We start from the raw sequence: 19,071 nt of genomic DNA on the forward strand, positions 1-19,071 counted from the left end.
TCGAGGGCTCGCTCGGCGGGCAGGGCAGGAGAACCATCGCTTCCCTCGTCACCAAGAGCGCCCTGCGGGGCCCTTCACACTCTTACTGCCGGTCCTGTGTGTGCCGGGCCCTGTCCCGGGCCTTGGCAGACATGATCTGGAACCCCCAGCATCCTGGGAGGGCAGGAACCTGGACGCCACTTCACCGATGGGGAAACTAAGGCTTGGAGAGCTGAAGTTCCTCTGCTGGGCTGTTGGTGGAGCTGCACACCTGAGCATGGGGAATTGCAGGAGTGCGAGTGGCTCGCAGTGCATAGCTGGCCAGGTCACTTCTAACAGGACACCTCATCTGGCACCTCAGAGGAGCCGTTGGGAATGACACCGAGGACATGTTTGCAGTAGAGGTCTCGATGCAGAGTCTGGGGCCAGACAGGTGTCCCAGAATTCACACTTCTCCAGATCTTAGAAAGAGATAAATGGCACGCGTCCTGTATCAAGGAGCACCTCGCACTGGATCTGGGGCAGCACCCGTGATCAGACACTGCCGTGGGCTGAATCGTCCCCCTCAATTTCTATGTTGAACTCTTAACCCCCAAGACCTCAGAATGTGACTGTATTTGGAGAGAGGGTCTTTGAAGACGTGACTAAGGTAAAATCAGGTCATTAGGGGAGGCACTGGCCCAATATGTCTGGCGTCCTTATGAGAAGAGGAGGGTAGGACACAGACACACACAGAGGGACAACATGTGACACAGGGAGGGGACGGCCATCCACAAACCAGGGAGGCAGGCCTGAGGAGAAAACCGGCCCCCGCCTTGATCTCGGACGCCCAGCCTCCAGAACGCGAGACGATAAGTTTCCATGGTCTGACCGGCCCGGTCTGCGGCACGTGGTTACGGGGGCCCTGGAAAAGTGACATCGACACCGACGTCTACGCCATGAAGACATGACATTCTCAGTAAATGGAGTAAGTAAGCACACAAGTGTCCTCACGTCGGTCCAGGCCAGGTTTGCCATCAGAGGAATTAAGAAGCAGTGTCTCCGAGGTTCGGGGCTTCAGAGTTGCAGCTAAGTAGCTGTAAACCAATGGATAATCAACTTATGGTAACTGTTCAATCAAAAAATTCGTTTAGTAACTCAAAGTCACCTTACCTTCTGCTTGTACCATTTTTAGAGCCTTTAGTTACAAATCCCTCCACGGACCAATGAGGAAAGGCTGTCACCGGAGGGACCCAGGGGCCCTTCTGATTAATCGCGCCGGTGACAAGGCAGGCAGGGAAGAGCTGGGAGGGTGTTCCGAATGTCGGGCTCTGACGGGCCATGCAGGAAGGCACCCGCTGTTTGGCTTAGAAAAATGTACTTGACACATCATGAAGGGGAAAGAGCACATTTCGGAGCATGCTTGTGTGAGCGTCCGAGGCCCCCCCATAACGACCACAAACTGGGGGGCTCCAAAAAGCAGAAATGTATTGTCTCCCAGTTCCGGACGCCAGAAGTCCAAAAGCAAGGTGCCAGCAGGGTCGCGCTCCCTCTGAAGGCTCGCGGGAGATCCTCACTCACTAACTCCGGCTTCCGATGGCTCCCAGCAATGCTCGGCGCTCCTTGACCTACAGCTGCATTGCTCCCACTTCTGCCTCGTCCTAACGAAGCCATCTGGCCTCTTCGTCTCGTCTCCTAAGGACACCGATCGTATTGAATCAAGGACCCACCCTACTCCAGATCTCCTCTTAACTTGATTCCTTCTGCAGAGATCCTATTTCCAAAGAAAATCCCATTCGCAGGTGCTGGGGATTAGGACTTCAACGTATCTTTGGGGACACGATCCAAGTCAGTGCAACCCTGGACAGTATAGTATATAGTCTGTGTCTCTCTGTGGATAGATACGTGTAGAGAGATTTCCAGGCACCAGAACGTCTTGGGAAATCCCAGAGAAAATTTCCAAGAGTGCCCAAGAACTGTTTTTCCTGGAGCATATGGGACTAACAGGGACGATCACTGTTCCTGAGCAAGTTGTGGCATTGCCCGTGATAGCTGTACCTATAAGTAACGCGAAGATGCGTCCGCAGCATCACGGACAAATGGAGAGGGCAGCGGGTGCCAAAGCTCGGTGCCAGCATCGCGTGGGAAGCTGTTAGAAATACAGACCACCAAGCACTACCCTCGACCAAATCAATCAGGCCCTCTGAGGCGGGCCCCGCGACACGTGTTTTAACAAGTCTTCCAGTTCATTCTGACGCATGCTCAAATTTGAGAATCCCTGCCACAGGAGTGATCAAAATGGGTGAGCTGTCAACTACAGCCACCTGCATCAACACGAATGGGTGAGCCATACCGATAGATAGATTGATAGAGCCACATAGAGCGAAAGGAGCAAGAAACAAAGGAATAATTGTGATTCCATTTATATAAAGTTCAAAAATGGGGAGAAAACGTTACTTATGATTGCATTCGTGACTGATAAAATGACAAAGAAAAGCAAAGAAGAGGTAACCAAAAGTTACACACCGGCTACTTCTAGGGGAGGGGGCAGGATGGATTAAGAAGAGAGGCCGCAGGATTTCTGGGATGTCGGCATGGTTTTGGTTCCTGACCTGGTTCATGGTTACATGGGCATTGCCTTTAAAATGACATATCATTATAATTACACATATTATATACAATATTACATATAACAGGAGTCTCCAACCCCCGGGGCCACCAGCCGGTGGTCTGTTAGGAACCAGGCCACACAGCAGGAGGTGAGCAGAGGGCCAGCCAGCAAAGCTGCATCTGTATCTGCAGCCGCTCCCCAGCGCCAGCATCACCGCCTCGGCTCCACCTCAGATCCTCAGGCATTAGATGCTCATAGCAGCCCTGGCCCCTGGTGCCAAAAAGGTTGGGGACCGCTGAACAACACTTCCTATATGTTATATATATCACATATATCATATTCCCGATATAAATATATATTACATATATAAATACATACATAGTTATTTTCACAGGAAATATTTTTTTAAATGCTAAAAAAGGAAAAATACAAAAATGTGAAAACTTTAAATGTAAATGTGAAAAAAAGAAAAAAAAATGAATCCAAATTCACACCAAATTCAGGCGGCTCAGACCTCACTCAAACCCGCGGCAACAGAACGCGGGCGTCCTTGGTGGTGGCAGATGGTTAGCTCTCTCCAAAATCCACCCGCCCCTCCTGGCATGAACCACTTTCCGCTGAGACGTGGCTGGTCAGCCAGGAACTAGGCATTGAGGGCTGTTCGTGACAGGACCCTGCCAGACCCCCCACCCTCCCCCACCCCAACCCGCCAGAGAGAGACACTTCCCAGGCTGCAGGGACCTCTCCCTGCCCTGTCCCAGGCAAGCACCAAGGCATTCTCCTTCATCCGGGCCGAGCCCGCCCCAGGACCGCATCCATCCCGCCCGGGTCTGTGGGACTTTTCAGCGTCACCACGCGGAGGACTCCCGCTTTGTCTTGACGCTGCCCGAGATGCACCTGCTATGTAAGTTTTCCTTAATAAACAGTTCATTGCCAGACCGCGCTGGCTGGCCTCTTTCTGCAGCCTTCCCCTGCCCCTCCGGCCCCTCCGGCCCCGCCACCCATCACCTCCCTTACAGGGGCGGATTTTCAGCCTCGGAGCTTTTCTCTGCGGTCTGCGTGTAGGAACAGGACACTACACTCCCCAGCTTCCATTACATCCAAAGGCAGAGCAGTCACCCTCGCCAAGGGAGAGGAGGAGTGACCGCGACCCCCGACCCACCCCAGCCCGCAGCACAGTGCAGCTGAGCCAGCGACTGCAGGCGACGCTGCAGGAAACAGAAGCCGCCGACCAGTGAGCCCCGCCCGAATTCCCGCACCACGGATTGTGACACGTGATCGTTAGGGCTCTGATCCATTACGTTTTGGAGTGTTTCGATCACAGCCGTAGATAACTGAAATACATAACTTCTTTGTAAATCGTGTCTGTTGTCATTACATAATGTCCCCTTTTTTTCTGTTTCATGCTTTGACAGGAAATTCTCTTTGATTTCTTTATCTGTATGTTTTCATCGTCACTTCAGAGGCGTGTTCCTTGTAAATGACGTGTACGTGGATTTTAGTTTTTAACTTCAACTGCCAGTTTCCGTCTTTTTTCAGAAAAGTCAGAATGCTTGCTGATCGGACATCATTTCTTCTCTCTTCTGTGTAACTAACGTGATTGTTCTCTTTTCCTCATTTTTCCTTTTCGGTCGGGCGGGTTTCTGTATTATTCTCTCTTTTCTTTTTATTACTTTGAAAGTCCTATGACTCTTTTCTATTTTGTTAGCAGTTACTTCCTGGGTTTTCCACCCTAATAACTAGGAATAAGCCTATATTTCTTTATCGGGACATCAGGATAATCATATTTCGCCACTACCCAGATGGCTCTGTCACCTGTTCTCCTTCCTCTTTTTCCCACTAGCAAGACCAGACCCTGTGGCCATGTTAACACCCCCACTGTTGTGACAATCTCAGGCTTCAGTCCTGTGGAGCCGCTCAAGCCTCCGAGACACAAGCGAAGGAGAACCCGGAGGGGGCGTGCGGTGTGCGCTCTTGCGGGCCGGCAGGGTGCGAATGGCCAAGGCGAGGAAATCTGTCTGCTCCCGACATCCTTAGGGGCAGACGGCAGCCTTCCCCCAACCCTGGGAACTGGGAGCAACTCAGCCTCTGAGCTTCATCTGCGGTCAGGGCCCGCAGCCCCGTGCAGGCTCTCCTGGGACCACAGGTATGCGAGCAGCTTCAGTCCTGCCCCCAGTGGACTCACAGGTGCCCAGGGGCTGTGCTCAACCACTAAAGGTTGGCCCATGCTCCAGGCCTCTCCCACTGGGCCCTCAGCATCATCCCACCCTTCCCAAGGGTATCAACAGAGACCCAAAAACATCCCTTTTTCTGCTCCTCCTCGGGATTCAGACCCAAACCATAGGACTCGGGGTTCCAACTCCTGCTCCCACCTGGCCCTGCCTCGCTCACTTGGTCCAGGACAAACTGTTCTCCAGTTTCCACCTTGGGGAAAAACAAGTTCCCATATCACCTGCGCATCTGCTACTGCCTGAGCCTATGCCAGCGAAGCCCCCGGGCCGTCCAGGTTGGCCAACACTGGCTTGCACGACTGCACCTCTGAATTTGCTAATCTGGATGAAGAGAAAGGAAAAAGTCATAGTCTATCCTGGGGCGCCGGGGTGGGTGAATGGGTGGGGGCAGCGGCGGACCCAGAGCAAGGCATTGGGAGGCGGGCGATAAGGAGTATGCTGTCTAAAGAGAATTTAAAAACAACAATAAAACCAATCAAGTCTGTCCGCTTTATGTGGTCGCTCCGCACGGGCCATTCTAAACGTCAGTGATGAAATCCTCCTCCCTCAAAACACACTCGCTGCAGCTATTGTAGAGAATATATGCGGGGTGGACTAAATGATGCTCTGCCCCCAAGATGCCCGAGTCATAATCCCCTACACCTGTAAATGTCATTGTACGTGGCCAAAGGGACTTTGCCGATGGGATCGCGTTAAGGATCTGGAGCCCCGGAGGTTATTCCAGGTTACCTGGGTGGGCCCAGCTAACCATGAGGGTCTTAGTTAGAGGGAGGCTGGCGGATCTGAGTCAGAGACGGAGATGGAGATGTAACCATGGAAGCAGAGGACGGAGTGATGAGAGGGAGGGGCCAGGAGCCGAAGAATGTGGGCCACCTCCGGACGCCAAGAAAGGCAAGGAAGCAGAGTCTCCCCTGAAGCCTCCGGGAGGGCCATGGCCATGCTGACCTCTTGATTTAGACTTCTGACCTCCAGACCCGCAATGCAATAAACGTGTGTTGTTTTAAGCCACAAAGGTTGTGATCATTTTTTACAGCAGCCACAGGAGACTAGTACAATATGTAAGCTTAAAATTCACTCATTCTAATTATTTTTTCCTTTAGTAAACATTCACGTTGCACAGAAGTTAATTCAGAGGCTTCTGATTGTACCGTTGCCCCTGACACTCAAGGACTGAGCATCCTTTCGAGAGTAAGTTCATGACAGTTCAGAGGTCTTCACACTGGCTCCGGGTACAGTTCACACCTTCAAGCTCTGTCGTACTGTGAATTCTGCATTTAGCAAGATAAACAATAACGGCATAGTTATTGTAAAGATGAAGAAACAAAAGCTCATGTACTTTCATCCTAGCATTCTACGTGACCACTTGGACTTTTATGTTCATAATTTTAAGAACAGTAAGATATTTTTGTTTGTAAGTTCAAAGTTTAGCTAGTATGCTCAATATTTCGAACGATATCTTTAAAGAGTATTTTTAATTGTTAATTGCTTTAAGACTAAAGAACTGATCAAGAAAATAAAATGTTATATTACTGGTATAATTTACTAGTTGCCTAAATTGTACCTTTTACAGAGTTCTTGGTTTTATTAATAATAACTTACTAGTTATTTGACAGTTACACAAATTATTATATCAGATTAATCTGAAAAGGAAAAACTCACTTTCATGTGAGTTTTACTCTCATACTACTAGTCATATAATACTTCACTTCACTTCTGACATCACGTGTGTGTGCATTTAATGTATCAAGCAATTCTCCACGACACGTGCCGGGTGTCCTATAATTCGGTTCATTTATGACACACTACCTAAAATTAGCATCAGATCCCACAAGTAAAGGGGTCACTTCCATAAGGCCGCCTCCACTTCAGACACAAATAGAAATTATGAGGGTGTCACCTGTACTTCCGAAGAACTGGCTACAAATCAGCGTTCCCATGACACCTTCCTTAGGTCCAATAATTTGCTTGAATGGCTCATAGAACTCAGGGAAACACTCATATTTCCTGGTTTATTATAAAGAACATCATAAAGGATACAAATTAACAGGCCAATACAGAAAAACAAGCTCCTGAGCACAGGAGCTTCTGTCCCTGAGGAGTTGGGGTACCCAGCCTCCCAGCACGTAGATGTGATCACAACCCAGAGTCTCTCTGAACCCCACACTATTAGGATTTTTATGACGGCTTCATCGCCTAGGTATAATCGATCATTAATTCCATTTCCAGCCCCTCTCTCCTCTCTCAAGAGTGGGGGTGGAGCCAAAAATTCCAGGCTTCTGATTATGGCCTGATCTTTCTGGTGACCAGCCCCGATCCAGGAGCCCACCCAGAATCACCTCATTAGAACAAAAGGCACTGCCATCGCCTAGGAAATTCCAAGGGATTTAAGAGCCCCGGGTCAAGAACCGGGGTCAAAGAAAAAGTGTTAGAATTAATAGAAGCTCCTAGTGCTCCTAGGAAATGACAGCGGTTTAGGAGCTCTGTGCCAGGAACCTGGGGCGGAGACCAATATAGATACTTTGCATTATTTCATACATCACAAGAGTCAAGATTAAACTGTTAGGTAGCTGTCAAAGTTATTGAATGCGTAGTTGTGCTTGTTTGTCCTTTGGGCACTCGGAGGAATTCGAAGCCCGTTGTGTTGTGAAACCAGCAACTGGTCCACAATTACTCTGGATTCATTCAGAAATGTTACCAGAGGCACCGCTAAAGACTGATGCCGTGGAGCTCCACAAAGACAAATTTCAAGCAAAAGAAGACGCAATTCAAGCAATATCTGGATCTATGACATCACATATAGTTTTATTTCGCATTTATTACTTCAGATAATTTGTCACAGAGAGGACGGGTATTAAAAATTATGCCCTCTGAGTGTCGAATATGCTAGATACTTTGCCAGGAGAGGGAAGAAGGGGCCATGAGCCTCAGCCCCATTTGCTTCGTTAGCCCAACCCTGCCAGGTTTCCACCGAGAAATGGGGTAAGGCTGGACTCGCTGGTTTTCAGGTCCTCACAGTGCCAACGTCTTAGGGTTCCTTGAGTGCCCTCCCTTCACGCCCTGGGAAGAGGTAGAGCCCCATTGTCCTGGAAGTTCCGCTGTCCTTTGTGACTCCTCAGCCTAGCAGTGTGGACGGAGGCCACATGCTCCTGGAGATATGGTGGATGCGACATTCTACAACGCTCTCCTGCCACGCCCACAGACGGCATAGATCACAATAAACTTCCCTGTAACTGCACTGCTGAGCTCCCAGAGCTACTTGCGAAATCCTCAAAGATAAGAAAAATCCTCAAAGGCAGTCAGGAGGGAACTGAATACTGAAACCAGAGAATGAACAAAGGTCAAATCGGAGCTACCAAGAGCAGAAACACAGGGATAGAAGACTAGGTCTTGGAGCAGTTAAACCAAACCTGCCACTGAAAATCTTCCAACCTGTGCAAAGGTACCAAAAGGAATCCAGTTTGCGTATTCTGGATATAGGTGGAAAACTAATGAAAGTATAAATATAAATTTGAAAAAAGAATTCTGCAAATTTGTAATTATGGAATTGCTCTCAACCAGATGTGGAGATCTGTACCCAGCAGAAACAACCACGAATTCCTGTTGAAGAAGCTTTCTCAACAAAACCTGTTAGGATTCCCCCAAATTAAATTCGGTCAAATATTACAAACATGCCCAGAAACAAAGCACCACATACGAGTCAGTCAGCAGAAACAAAAGACAACCGATACAAGAATTGTCAGATACAGAATATAAAATGAATATTAAATATTTAAAGAAATGCAGGATGATTGAAGAAGGAAAAAAAAGAAAGAAAAGACTATCAAAATTAACCAGACAGCGCGAGGGACATTCCTGGCCTGTACCCACTACATGCCAGCAGCAGCCCTTCCTCCCAAGTGATAACAGTTAAAAACATCTCCAGACACTGCCAAATATACCCTGGGGTACAAAACCGCCTTCAGTTGAAAACATTCTGTTCTAGAGGAAGGTACAGGATCAGATACTATGTAAGAATGTTATCCAACTGAGCAAGCGGCTAAACAACATTAAAACTTGGAAATAATATGGGATTCCGTCAAATCTAGGAAGCCATCGATTTTAAGATTTACCGTTATTTTAGGTGATGCTCAGAATGAGAATACACTACAATGAAAGTGCGAATTAATGTTTTATATCCCAGAAACTGAAAAAATGCAGATAATTTAATTGTGAAAAAAAAGTATGAGAATTCTCATGACTCTTCTTTCTCTTCGTTCTTAACTCTATCCCATTCAAAAGTAGGATTTGTGTCCCTTTGACTGGAAAACAGAAACCGAACCTATGGCACCTGTGCAAGCTGGATTCCTGACATTTTTCTTGCTGCTTTGTGCCTGGGTCAACAGGGTAGGCTGGGGAACTGTTATCTGTCCTTAAAATCTTGTGTTGCGTGAATGTTAAAGCAAATTTATTAATGTGTGACAAGCTCTGCTTACAGGTTTAGAATTAAATAAGAACTCCACCCCCCACCCACACACGCACCCACGGAGCCCTGACGCTGGTAAAAGGCGTGAAGGCGAGTCAACAAGGCCCTTTTCAGCAGAGCTCTGGGTCTGGTGGGGCCTCAGGCCAGGATTTCTACCCTGGAGTTTCGGGGGCTCGGCCTGCTAAAGACACCCAATCATTACTGACTGCAATCCAAGCAAGAACAAAAACTACATTTTAAGACGGCTGGGAGGGGTCCGGTGGCGGTACTCGAGAAAGGGGCTACTATGGTTAGCCCTGGGATGTCACAGCCTCTCAGTACATTATCATGTAGCATCTTCCTCGGTTCGTGTAAGAAGGTGGCGTTTACATCTTAAAAGTGTGCAAATTTCGCGATCGAGAAACCCCCTAGGAGGTGGGCGCACCAGAAACCAGAAACGATCACCCCAAATCTAGGGTAACAGCGAGGCGAGCACGAGGTGAGGAGGAAAGGGAATGACGGGAGCTCCGCGCGCGCGCCCGTGCGCGTGCGTGCGCGTGCCCGAGTGCGTGCGCGCGCGGTGGCGGAGGCGCTGGTTGCGTCTCTCCCTCCGTTGACGTGCGCGCGCCCGCGCCTCGTTCTACCCGCGGCGTGACCGTAAAGAGGCGCGGCCGTGTCGTGAAAGGGGCCGCAACACGCAGGGAGCTGGTTGACGGCTGGGACTCCATTTTGTTCGCCGCTGCTCTGCTCGTAAGTCGCTCGTTTCCGTGGCTTCTCCGAGGCGAAAAGTTTTTTTAAAGGGTAAAAGTTTTAAAGAATATTCTGGAACTCTGTTGCTAAGCATAGCGAGTCTCCATTTTCTCTCTGCAGCAGACGTCGGTACTGCGGTTCCGGAGTAGCGGGGAGAATGCGGCCCTTGGACATCGTCGAGCTGGCAGAACCGGAGGAAGTGGAAGTGCTGGAGCCCGAGGAGGATTTCGAGCAGTTCCTGCTCCCCGTCATCAACGAGATGCGGGAGGACATCGCGGCCCTCACCCGGGAGCACGGGCGGGCGTACATGCGGAACAGGAGCAAGTTGTGGGAGATGGACAATATGCTCATCCAGATAAAGACGCAGGTGGAGGCCTCGGAGGAGAGCGCCCTGAACCATCTGCAGAATCCGAGCGACGGAGTCGAGGGCAGGGCCACCAAGAGGTGCGAGAAGGCCGAGGAGAAGGCCAAGGAGATCGCGAAGATGGCAGAGATGCTGGTGGAGCTGGTGCGGCGGATAGAGAGAAGCGAGTCGTCGTGAACGCGGGCGGCGGTAAGGCCGGGGGCGCCGGGCGGCAGTTTGCGTGGTCGCCCTCCGCTCGGTGTAGCTCCGAGGAGGGTTATTTGAGAACGGTCCGCACGGGACGGAGGTTGGGGAGACGAGAGAATCAAAGCGTGCTCGGCGTTTAACTTTAGGACGTGTTGGCGGATGCCGTTTACTTTTTGTTTACGCTAAAGTAAATTTTTGTTAATTAGAAAACGGTCGTCTCGTTCGTGTGCGGCTCGGTATGTGTGCGGTTGAAACCTAAGGTCGGGGTCGGTAGAGTAGTCATGGAGTACTAACCTCGAAATCCCCTACGGGAACGAAGTCACAATGTAGGCCATGAGCGAGGGGGGCGGCGGATAGAAAAAGAGAATTTTCAGTCGGACCGTCGTTATTGGATAACTCCAGTTTTTGCTAGAAGACCGATGCCGAGTCGGATGGCATCCAGAAAAACTGACGTCCCACGTGGCTGGTGACGTTCGTGAGGCTTTTTGGTTGGGTTGTCCTCGAGATTAATCTATTAACGATGAGTTTCTCGCAATTGTACTTTAGGTTTACAGCCAATGGATTCTGGTCAACTGATGGAGATTGGCTGACACCCTGGAGAAGCTGAAACCAGAGAGCCTTTTGTTTTCTTTCTTTCTGTCTATACTCTGTTCTCATTTACACTACGTTTCTGCTGTGGTCTGTGGTTGATGACCTCAATATGAGTTTTGACTGTTAAATGTTTTTGTTTGGGGGTGTAACTTTTATTTGGGAAACGCTCTGACGTACTACAGGAATTAGGGCCTAGAGTGTAAGCTCTTGCAGCAGTCATATTTGTTCCCGGGCTTTGGTTATTTCTAAATTTTGAGGTGTTTCGCTCTTTCTTGTGTGATCTGATAGCTCCCTGGAACTTTGGGTCTGTGTGACACATGAGACTCAGAGTTGGAGTTCTCCAGCTCTGGAGGTGCTGGAGGAGCGGCTTTACTTCTAGAAGATGACACCATGCAGTAGCCGCTGAAGAAGCTGAAGAAGGGACCAGACGTCAACCGGGAATGTGAATGGGGCTGATGGGCCAGGACTGATGAATCAGAAGACGGGTGGAAGATGGTACTGTCTGTATTTTGGGACTTGAATTTCTGTGTGAGACCAAAGGAGGAGAGATGTATTTTGTTCGAAACTGAATTTTATGTGGCACGCTATCCGATGTAACCTGTCTGGTCAGTTTGTTTGGACAACCTAACTCAGCTTTATTTGACATGGAACCTAGAATGGGGGATGAGATCTGGGTGTTCTGTGCAAGTTGATGTTATACCCTGATGTATTTCGGGGGATTCTGGGTATAATGTGAAAGATATTTGCAAGCCCTCGAGGGGCTAGGGAAGGAAAGCAAGGACTGTCTGCATTGGACCCTAAAGTGGACAGGGACTAAGTGTCTTCAAGGTTCATAAGTTGTCCAGCTGTAAGTTCATTTGAGTAGCAGACCTGACAAGTATTTGAGGTCAAAACCCTACCATGTGTTAAAAAATTACCATGTTAATAAAAGTATTCATTTGCTTGAAAAGACGACCTAAAAAGTTGTTGACTAAGAAATTGTATTTTTTTTAAGAATGACATCTGTCCTTGTCATTGCCAAATGGAGGATGAATTTCTTATGGTATTTGAGGCTCTCAGAAAGGCCTCTCGTCGGAGGGAAGACTTACCTCCGCATGCTGCTCTGGGGACTGCGCGAGGAAAACTTACTCCGTGCTTAGTGTAGGAAGGAAATTGAAACACGTTCACTCCAGTCCTTGTGCTAGTAACATAGCGGAAAGACATAACCGTAAGTGGGGCGGTAACTAGTAACGTAGTGGAAAGATATAACCGTAAGTGGGGCAGTAGATGCCCCACTTCAGAAACGAAGAACTTGCTCCTCTGGCTGCTGGGAGTACGGCTGACAGGTGCTCGAGAGCACTTCTTTAGCCAAGGTCAAGCCCCGTGGCTGGGGGGCGGAGCAGGGGTCTAAGGGCCCTACTCACTGCTACTTGGGACAACTCTGAAGGGCATCTCAGCTTCAGACCTCGCAGAGTCTGCTGAGACTCGTTAGGACAGCATCACAGCCTGCTCTCCCTCTGCCCAGCCTGGAGTCCCTTTCCACAGACATTAGCCCCAATAAACCTCCCTGCGCTCTTCATAGATTCTACTCCCTGGAGAACCCAGGTGATACTAGGAAACCACGTGTTGATCTAGACACCATGTCTTACAGCACTGAGGGAGAGGGTTAAGAGCATTTCAGAACAAGTAACTGGTGAACTTGGCCTTAAAGGATGAGTACAGCTACCAAGGACAAGGAGAGAATGAGGGACATCTCAGACACGGGACAACCAGAAAACCACCACCAGCAAAAGTACATTTGGTACCAGCTAAAATTAGGAAATTATTGGTACAATACTGTTAAATAGACTACAGACTTTATTCTGATTTCACCAGTTTTCCACTAATGCCCTTTCTCTGTTTTGGTATGCCGCCCTGCATTTGGTAATTGCTTTTTAAATGGGTAATACAAATGGCACGACATTCCAGAGATAGAAGGGTCATCACTCCCCAGCTTCCCAGCATTACGGCGTTGCAGCATACACATACATAACTCTCCACAGCCTTTTGTTTTGTTTTGTTTACATAAACGGTAGCACACTCTGTAACCTGTGAACGTCCTTTGTGTGTTGCTTCTTTGCACCGAAAACCAGTCTGAAAGTCTTACCCTATCTAAACATCTAGATTTGCACTTTTTTTTAACAGCTGCATAGTGTTCATTGTACTAGAAATGTTAAGTATCAGATGTGATTGTTTTACAAGTTTGAGACCTATTGTCCTAAATTCTCTGACTCCTTAGTCGCTTTTCTTTGTGACTTCAGTCACAATTGCAAAGCAGCCACCGGAATCCCGAGTTCTCCAGGTCCTTGTCTCGGCTTGCCAGTAATTGGAGGCACAATCGAACCTTGCATTTTCTAAGCAGAGAATCTGATAAGGAACTGTTCTGAGAGGCTGGAGTATGGCTAGGGTTGCCAGAATTTTTATCCATGTGTCTCTGGCTGGCTTTCAGAGTTTAGGTCCTGCAAGGCTGTGCAGACGACCTGTTGGGGCTTCCCGGACAGGTTCCTGACATTGCAGAGGCTGCGCGAGGCTAGGACCTATCTCTGCTCAGGTATATCAGGTGTGACAAGCGCTTTTATATCAGCGCTATTACAGAAAGCAGCACAAGAGCTGTTGGAACATGGATTTTGTAACGAAAGCGTCAATGAAAAATGGCAGCAAAGTATGTAGAACGTTCACAATTCACTGGTCCCACACTTGGTCAGAATCAGGCTGGGGAGACCACAAAGTAGTACTGCAGAGGCTTCTGCATCCGGATGCTCCTTCAGCTGAGATGACCCCTAGGAAGAAAACATTTAATTCTTGTGGACATTACGGGAGGACTGGCAACAGCCAAGGACACGACGCGGGGGTGGGGGAGGGGTGGGAGGAGATGAAGGAAAGTCACTCCAGTGAGGGGAGGACGGTGCGAAGAGTACGTACCCAAAGGCTGCCATGGAACAGAGAGGCTGGGGACCTGGAATCCTGGCTCCCAGTCCCCCTGCCACCTGACCTCTGTGATCTGGAGCAGACACTGGCTTGTCTCAGGTTCCTTCCAGCCCTGGCGTTCTGTATGACTTCTGGAACTAAAGCTCACCTGGAGTAAACTGCAGGCGCCATCAGTGCTGTTACCATATGAATTCCAGTCCTCCACCTTCCAGACACACAGGATTGCTCTCCCTGGCTCTCCCTTCCCTCTGGCACAGGGACCAGCAACCTCGAGATGGTGGGCGATAATCAGCCTGCGCCCCACTGATGAGCAATGGCTCCCCGCCAACGGTACGATGAAATGTAGCACAAACGTGGAAAAACCTTAGTAGTTTTATCCAGGCAGCGGATAAACACGGTGTGGCTTGAGTTTGTACCATCTTTCCCAAAGATAGTTGGGGATTTGTTACCTGGTTAACACTGAGGCCAGATAAATCGATCCAGGGCTTGCCCCAGTCATGGCCTGAAATAAGCCCCTCCCCTGCTCGATTCTATTTTCCCTTTTTCTGATCCCTATAATCTACAGTTCTTCTCCCAATTTATATCCCCGTTCCTTTTTCCTTCAAAGGCTCCAGTCCGTGATTCACACAGACCTATGTTCTATTCCCAAACCCGCTCATGTTATTCTTTGCCTCTTCAAAGAATGTTTCTTTACTACCTTAATAGCTGAGACCAGACTCTGCCAAGCACTAGGCTTTCCTGCAGCCTCACTGGTGATGGTCCCGAGCTCCATGCACTCAACTGACCAGGGGCTGTGTTTCCGGCAGCGGGGAAGAGGAGTAAGAAGAGGTTTGGGTTTTGACGAGAGCATTATTGCAGCAAAGGACCATGCACGCTAAATTCCTGATCTGGAACTTCCAGCCTCCAGAACTGTGAAAAAATTTGTTCTTTAAACCACCCAGTCTGTAGTATTCCACTGTGGCTGCCCTAGCAGACTGACGCGTGACATATCCAGTACAGGAAAATTCCGAGACACAAGGCCAACTAGTGGTTGCCGGGGGCAGGGGAGGGGAAGGCGGAAGGTGGAGCTATTACACTAAATGGATAATGGATGTTTTTAGAGGGGAAGCGGGGAAATGTATAGCAATCACTGATCCATAGCAATTCTGAAATCCAGCTGGGCCATTTCCAATTTCACACTTAGGCTCCGTCGCACTGCTTGGGAATGGTCTCTATGAATCCAGCTCTGCCCTCTGCGCTCAGCTCCAACCTCTCAAAGCATCTTTCCTTTTTCATAAAATATAACCAGGGCTTGCAGCTGAGTAGTGTTTTCAGCCTGCTTCTTGCCTATAGAAATTCGAGTTTCCAAAATTCCTTTTCATTTTGTATTGTCTCCTTTAGTTCAAGCTGATGAAGTGCCTTTTAAAACTTTGTAAAATTCTTACTAATGTATCCATGATTGATTAATAGATAAACCCACAAAAGCCACACCCACGAAACTCACTGAAATAAGCCCTTCTCCACGTTGGGCTCCAGTGACATTTGCAAGATCTATCAATGCCTTTAAGATCCTTAGAAAGCCTTTTGCGTATTTGAAAGACTCTAGGAGTCTTTGACGGTTCTGCTCACTCCAGCCAGGTTTTAATGGAGGATTTACACCCATGCCTTTGACCTCATCTTTAAGCCAGGTTTTCCTGCAGCCACCTAGATCGGATCTCTGCCCAGAAGCCCTCCCAGCGTTAGCACCCTTTGCCACGGGAGGCCGGCAATGACAGACTGTTCAATCCACAACCCCGGTAAGCCCTGAGTCATACATTTAACAGCTGCTTCTCTAGCTTCTCTCTCTCCTCTTGCCCTTTACTACAAGCAACTAACTAGAAGAAGCCGGGCAACACCTTGAACGCTGCCTTCAAATTTCCTCGCTCTTTCATTCATCGGGTCCATGTCCTGTTTTCCATTTTCCCTCTGGTAACAGTTACCAAACTCTCTGCTGCTGTAACCAAAGAGCCCCTTTCCTCCAGATCCCTCGCCTTCCTTTAAGCCATCGCTGAAAGCCATCTTGAGGGCCATCAGGCGTTTTCTGTCTCTTCAGTATCTTTCTGACATCTGCCCAGTCCCGATATCACTCCTGTGTTTTAGATTGTCATAGCAGCAACCGTTTTTCAGATACCTGTCCCTCTTCCAGTTACCTACTACTGGTAAAAAAAAAAAAAAAAAAAATCACTTGAAGACTTAGTGGCTTAAAACAAGCAGTTCTTTCTGGCGCTTCGTCAGGAATTTTGTGGCAACATAGCTGGACAGTTCAGGCTCAGGGTCTCATGAAGTTGCAGTCAGACTGTGACCGAGGTCACCTTGAAGGTTGCTCCATTCACATCTGTAGTTTGACTAGTTATTATGGACAAAAAGTGTTAAGTGGCTGATGTCTGGAACTTACCCAAATTTCCTACATTAGCGCCGACGGAAATGAATTCCCCTTTTTAAGTCTCTACGCTCCCGCGATTGGTCACTTGATGGAAGGCTTCTCCCAAGTGGGTTTTAAGTTCACAGATGATTCGCAGGAACTGAATGGCACTGGGAAAAGCTGGAATCAAGACTTTTATTACCTTCTCTCCTGCTACGTCTGTCCATCACCTGCCTCCCCAGAGTCTGATGTGGTCTACAGCCGGCAAAACGTACAAGGTTCTGAAAACCTCGTTCTGCATGGCGCGATGATATTAAAAAGCTGTAGTGATGGTTACGTTTTCTAAAATTTGTGAGTCTGGTGCGGTACATCCAGACAACACACAGAAGAAACTTAGGTTCAGGGTACAAAAGGGGGTGAAAATGAGAGAGGCTTTGGAGGTACCAAAGGGATGAATACCTGAAGAAGATACTCCCAGCTGAAGTTTCTAAAGAAAAAACCCAGAACATTTGGGCATCCGGTTGAGATTCCCCCACCAGAGACTGAGCCAAATAAAAATATGGAAGAAAGGAGAGTTTGGCACTTTAGTTTATTTGGGACTACGATCTCACCAAGAAAGCCTTGGCCGCCATAAATCTCAGTAACGATAATAAACATCTCTGAAGTGTCTGCAGTACGGCTGGGAGTTGGATGACGTGGACTGGCTCTGTGACGAGTCTATGGGCCAGCTGATCCACGCTGGGCCTGCCTGGGGCAGCCTGGTTTAATGCTTCCCTCATCTTTCCCCTCAGACCGATGAGACAACCCTGTATGTTCTTCTCACAGCAAAGGCAGAGACGCAAGAGTGAAGATGGCCCAACTGTGTGAGCGTGTTTCAAGCATGTGCTTGTGTCATGTTTGCTAGCATCTCATTGGCCAAAGCAAGACACAAGGCAAAAGAATTGGGATCACTTATATGGTCTACCACAATCCGTCCCCCTGCCCCCAACTATGCATGTAAACTTTTCTCTCCCCATCCAAAAATTCCCCCAAATTTCTTCCAATCATGGCATCAGGCTAGAAGTCTTGTGACCCACATCAGATTTAAATATGGCTTTTCATGTCGAGGCCTATTAACTTTTGAAAAAACTAGTCACTGCTCACTATCTTGGTTCAAGCCACCGTAACAAATAGCATAGACTGGTGGCTTAAAACAGCAAACATTTATATCTCACAGTTCTGGAGGCTGGGAAGTCCGAGATCAAGGTACTCACAGATTCAGTGTCTGGTGAATCTCTTCCTGGCTCGCAAACAGCTGCCTTGTCCCTGTATCCACTGGGCATGAGGAGAGGGGGAGGGGAAGAGAGGGAAAAGGAGGAGGGAGAGAGAGGGAGATGGAAGAGAGAGGGGGAGAGAGAGAAAGGAGGAGGGGAGGCTCTCTGGTGCCTCTTCTCATAGGGGCACTATTCCCATTGTGGGGGGTCCCACCCTCACGCCTAATTACCTCCCAAAGACCCCATCTCCAAATAGCATCTCATTGGGTTTCAACATATGAATTTGGACGGATACAACACAGTCTAAACACCCGTGTGGACCCAATATACAGTGGTGACACTGGGACTAGATAATGCCCATCTGTAAGGGAAGAATGAGCGGCACAGCAGTCGCCGGATCCCAGCAGCTTTGACATTCTGTGGGGCTGATATGGTCGAGTGTCTCTCCTCTAGGGAGAGGGAAAACTCTTTGATTAGGTTTTGCTTCTGCAGTCTAGAAGTGGTTCACGAGGACGGGGGCTGGCAAACTTTTTCTATAGAGAGACAAATAATAAAATGTTTAAGGTTTTGTGGGCCAAATACAGCCTCTGTCACATATACCTGTTTTCCCTTTTTTTTTTCCACAGCCCTTTAAGAATGTGAAAACCATCCTTAGTTCAGGGGCTGTAATTTGCAACCCCCGCCCTCGTCACTCTTCAGGACACTGTGTTCTCCAGCCCTGTGTCCTTCCTTTTCCATCTCGACCATTCCGAAGAGAGCGTCAGGAATCTGCCAGTTTGGCTACTGAGCCTGCTTTCTGCTCGTAGAAAATTGGAATTCTAGAAGTCTTTTTACATATGAACAGTTTCAGTCTCTTTTCATCCAGAACAGCAGCTTTTTTGCTGATATGGCTGCCTCAAAAACTGTGTGGGTTTCCTAAGTATTTTATCCCATTCCACTCACATACGAAAAGCAAAACAATTCTGAGATATGTTTCTCTCTCTAGACTTAATTACTGCTACTTTTGTCATATCTGGCTGCTGTGAGATGACACCCTTTGCCTGGAGCCTGTGCTAGGCAGAATTTAAGATGTTTGACTGTGATCTTTGCTCCCTGGTAATACTCCTGGGATTATGTTACATTATATTGCAAAAGAGAGACTATTCCCGTGCACCTAATCTAATCATGTGAGCTCCTTAAAAGCAGAGTTTTCTGTAGCTAGGAGCAAAAGGTGCCTGTGAGAGAGATTCCAAGGACAGGAATGAGCTGACATGCTGTTGCTTGCTTTGAAGTTGGAGGGGACCACGTGCAAGAGCCAGAGACTGGCCTATAGAATCTGGGTGACCCTAGACAACCAACAAAGAGAATCTTCCCCAATATT

General features: G+C 48.4%; 1 protein-coding gene across 2 annotated transcripts; it reads left to right on the forward strand.

Annotated features, from left to right (window-relative positions):
- Positions 1-9,858: 9,858 nt before the first annotated feature.
- MRFAP1 (Morf4 family associated protein 1) lies at positions 9,859-12,094 on the forward strand. Of its 2 annotated transcripts, XM_039838225.1 has the most exons (3): positions 9,859-9,991; positions 10,112-10,544; positions 11,088-12,094. In XM_039838225.1, the coding sequence occupies exon 2, from the start codon at positions 10,149-10,151 to the stop codon at positions 10,530-10,532; it is 384 nt and encodes a 127-aa protein (XP_039694159.1). In that variant the 5' UTR covers positions 9,859-9,991; positions 10,112-10,148; the 3' UTR covers positions 10,533-10,544; positions 11,088-12,094. The 2 variants fall into 2 exon arrangements, with proteins under 2 accessions (XP_039694159.1, XP_039694158.1); XM_039838224.1 differs by having other exon boundaries at positions 9,973-10,544.
- Positions 12,095-19,071: the final 6,977 nt, after the last annotated feature.

The sequence above is a fragment of the Pteropus medius genome, unplaced genomic scaffold (genome assembly GCF_902729225.1).
Source record: "Pteropus medius unplaced genomic scaffold, Ma_sr-lr_union100, whole genome shotgun sequence".
NCBI lineage: Eukaryota > Metazoa > Chordata > Mammalia > Chiroptera > Pteropodidae > Pteropus > Pteropus medius.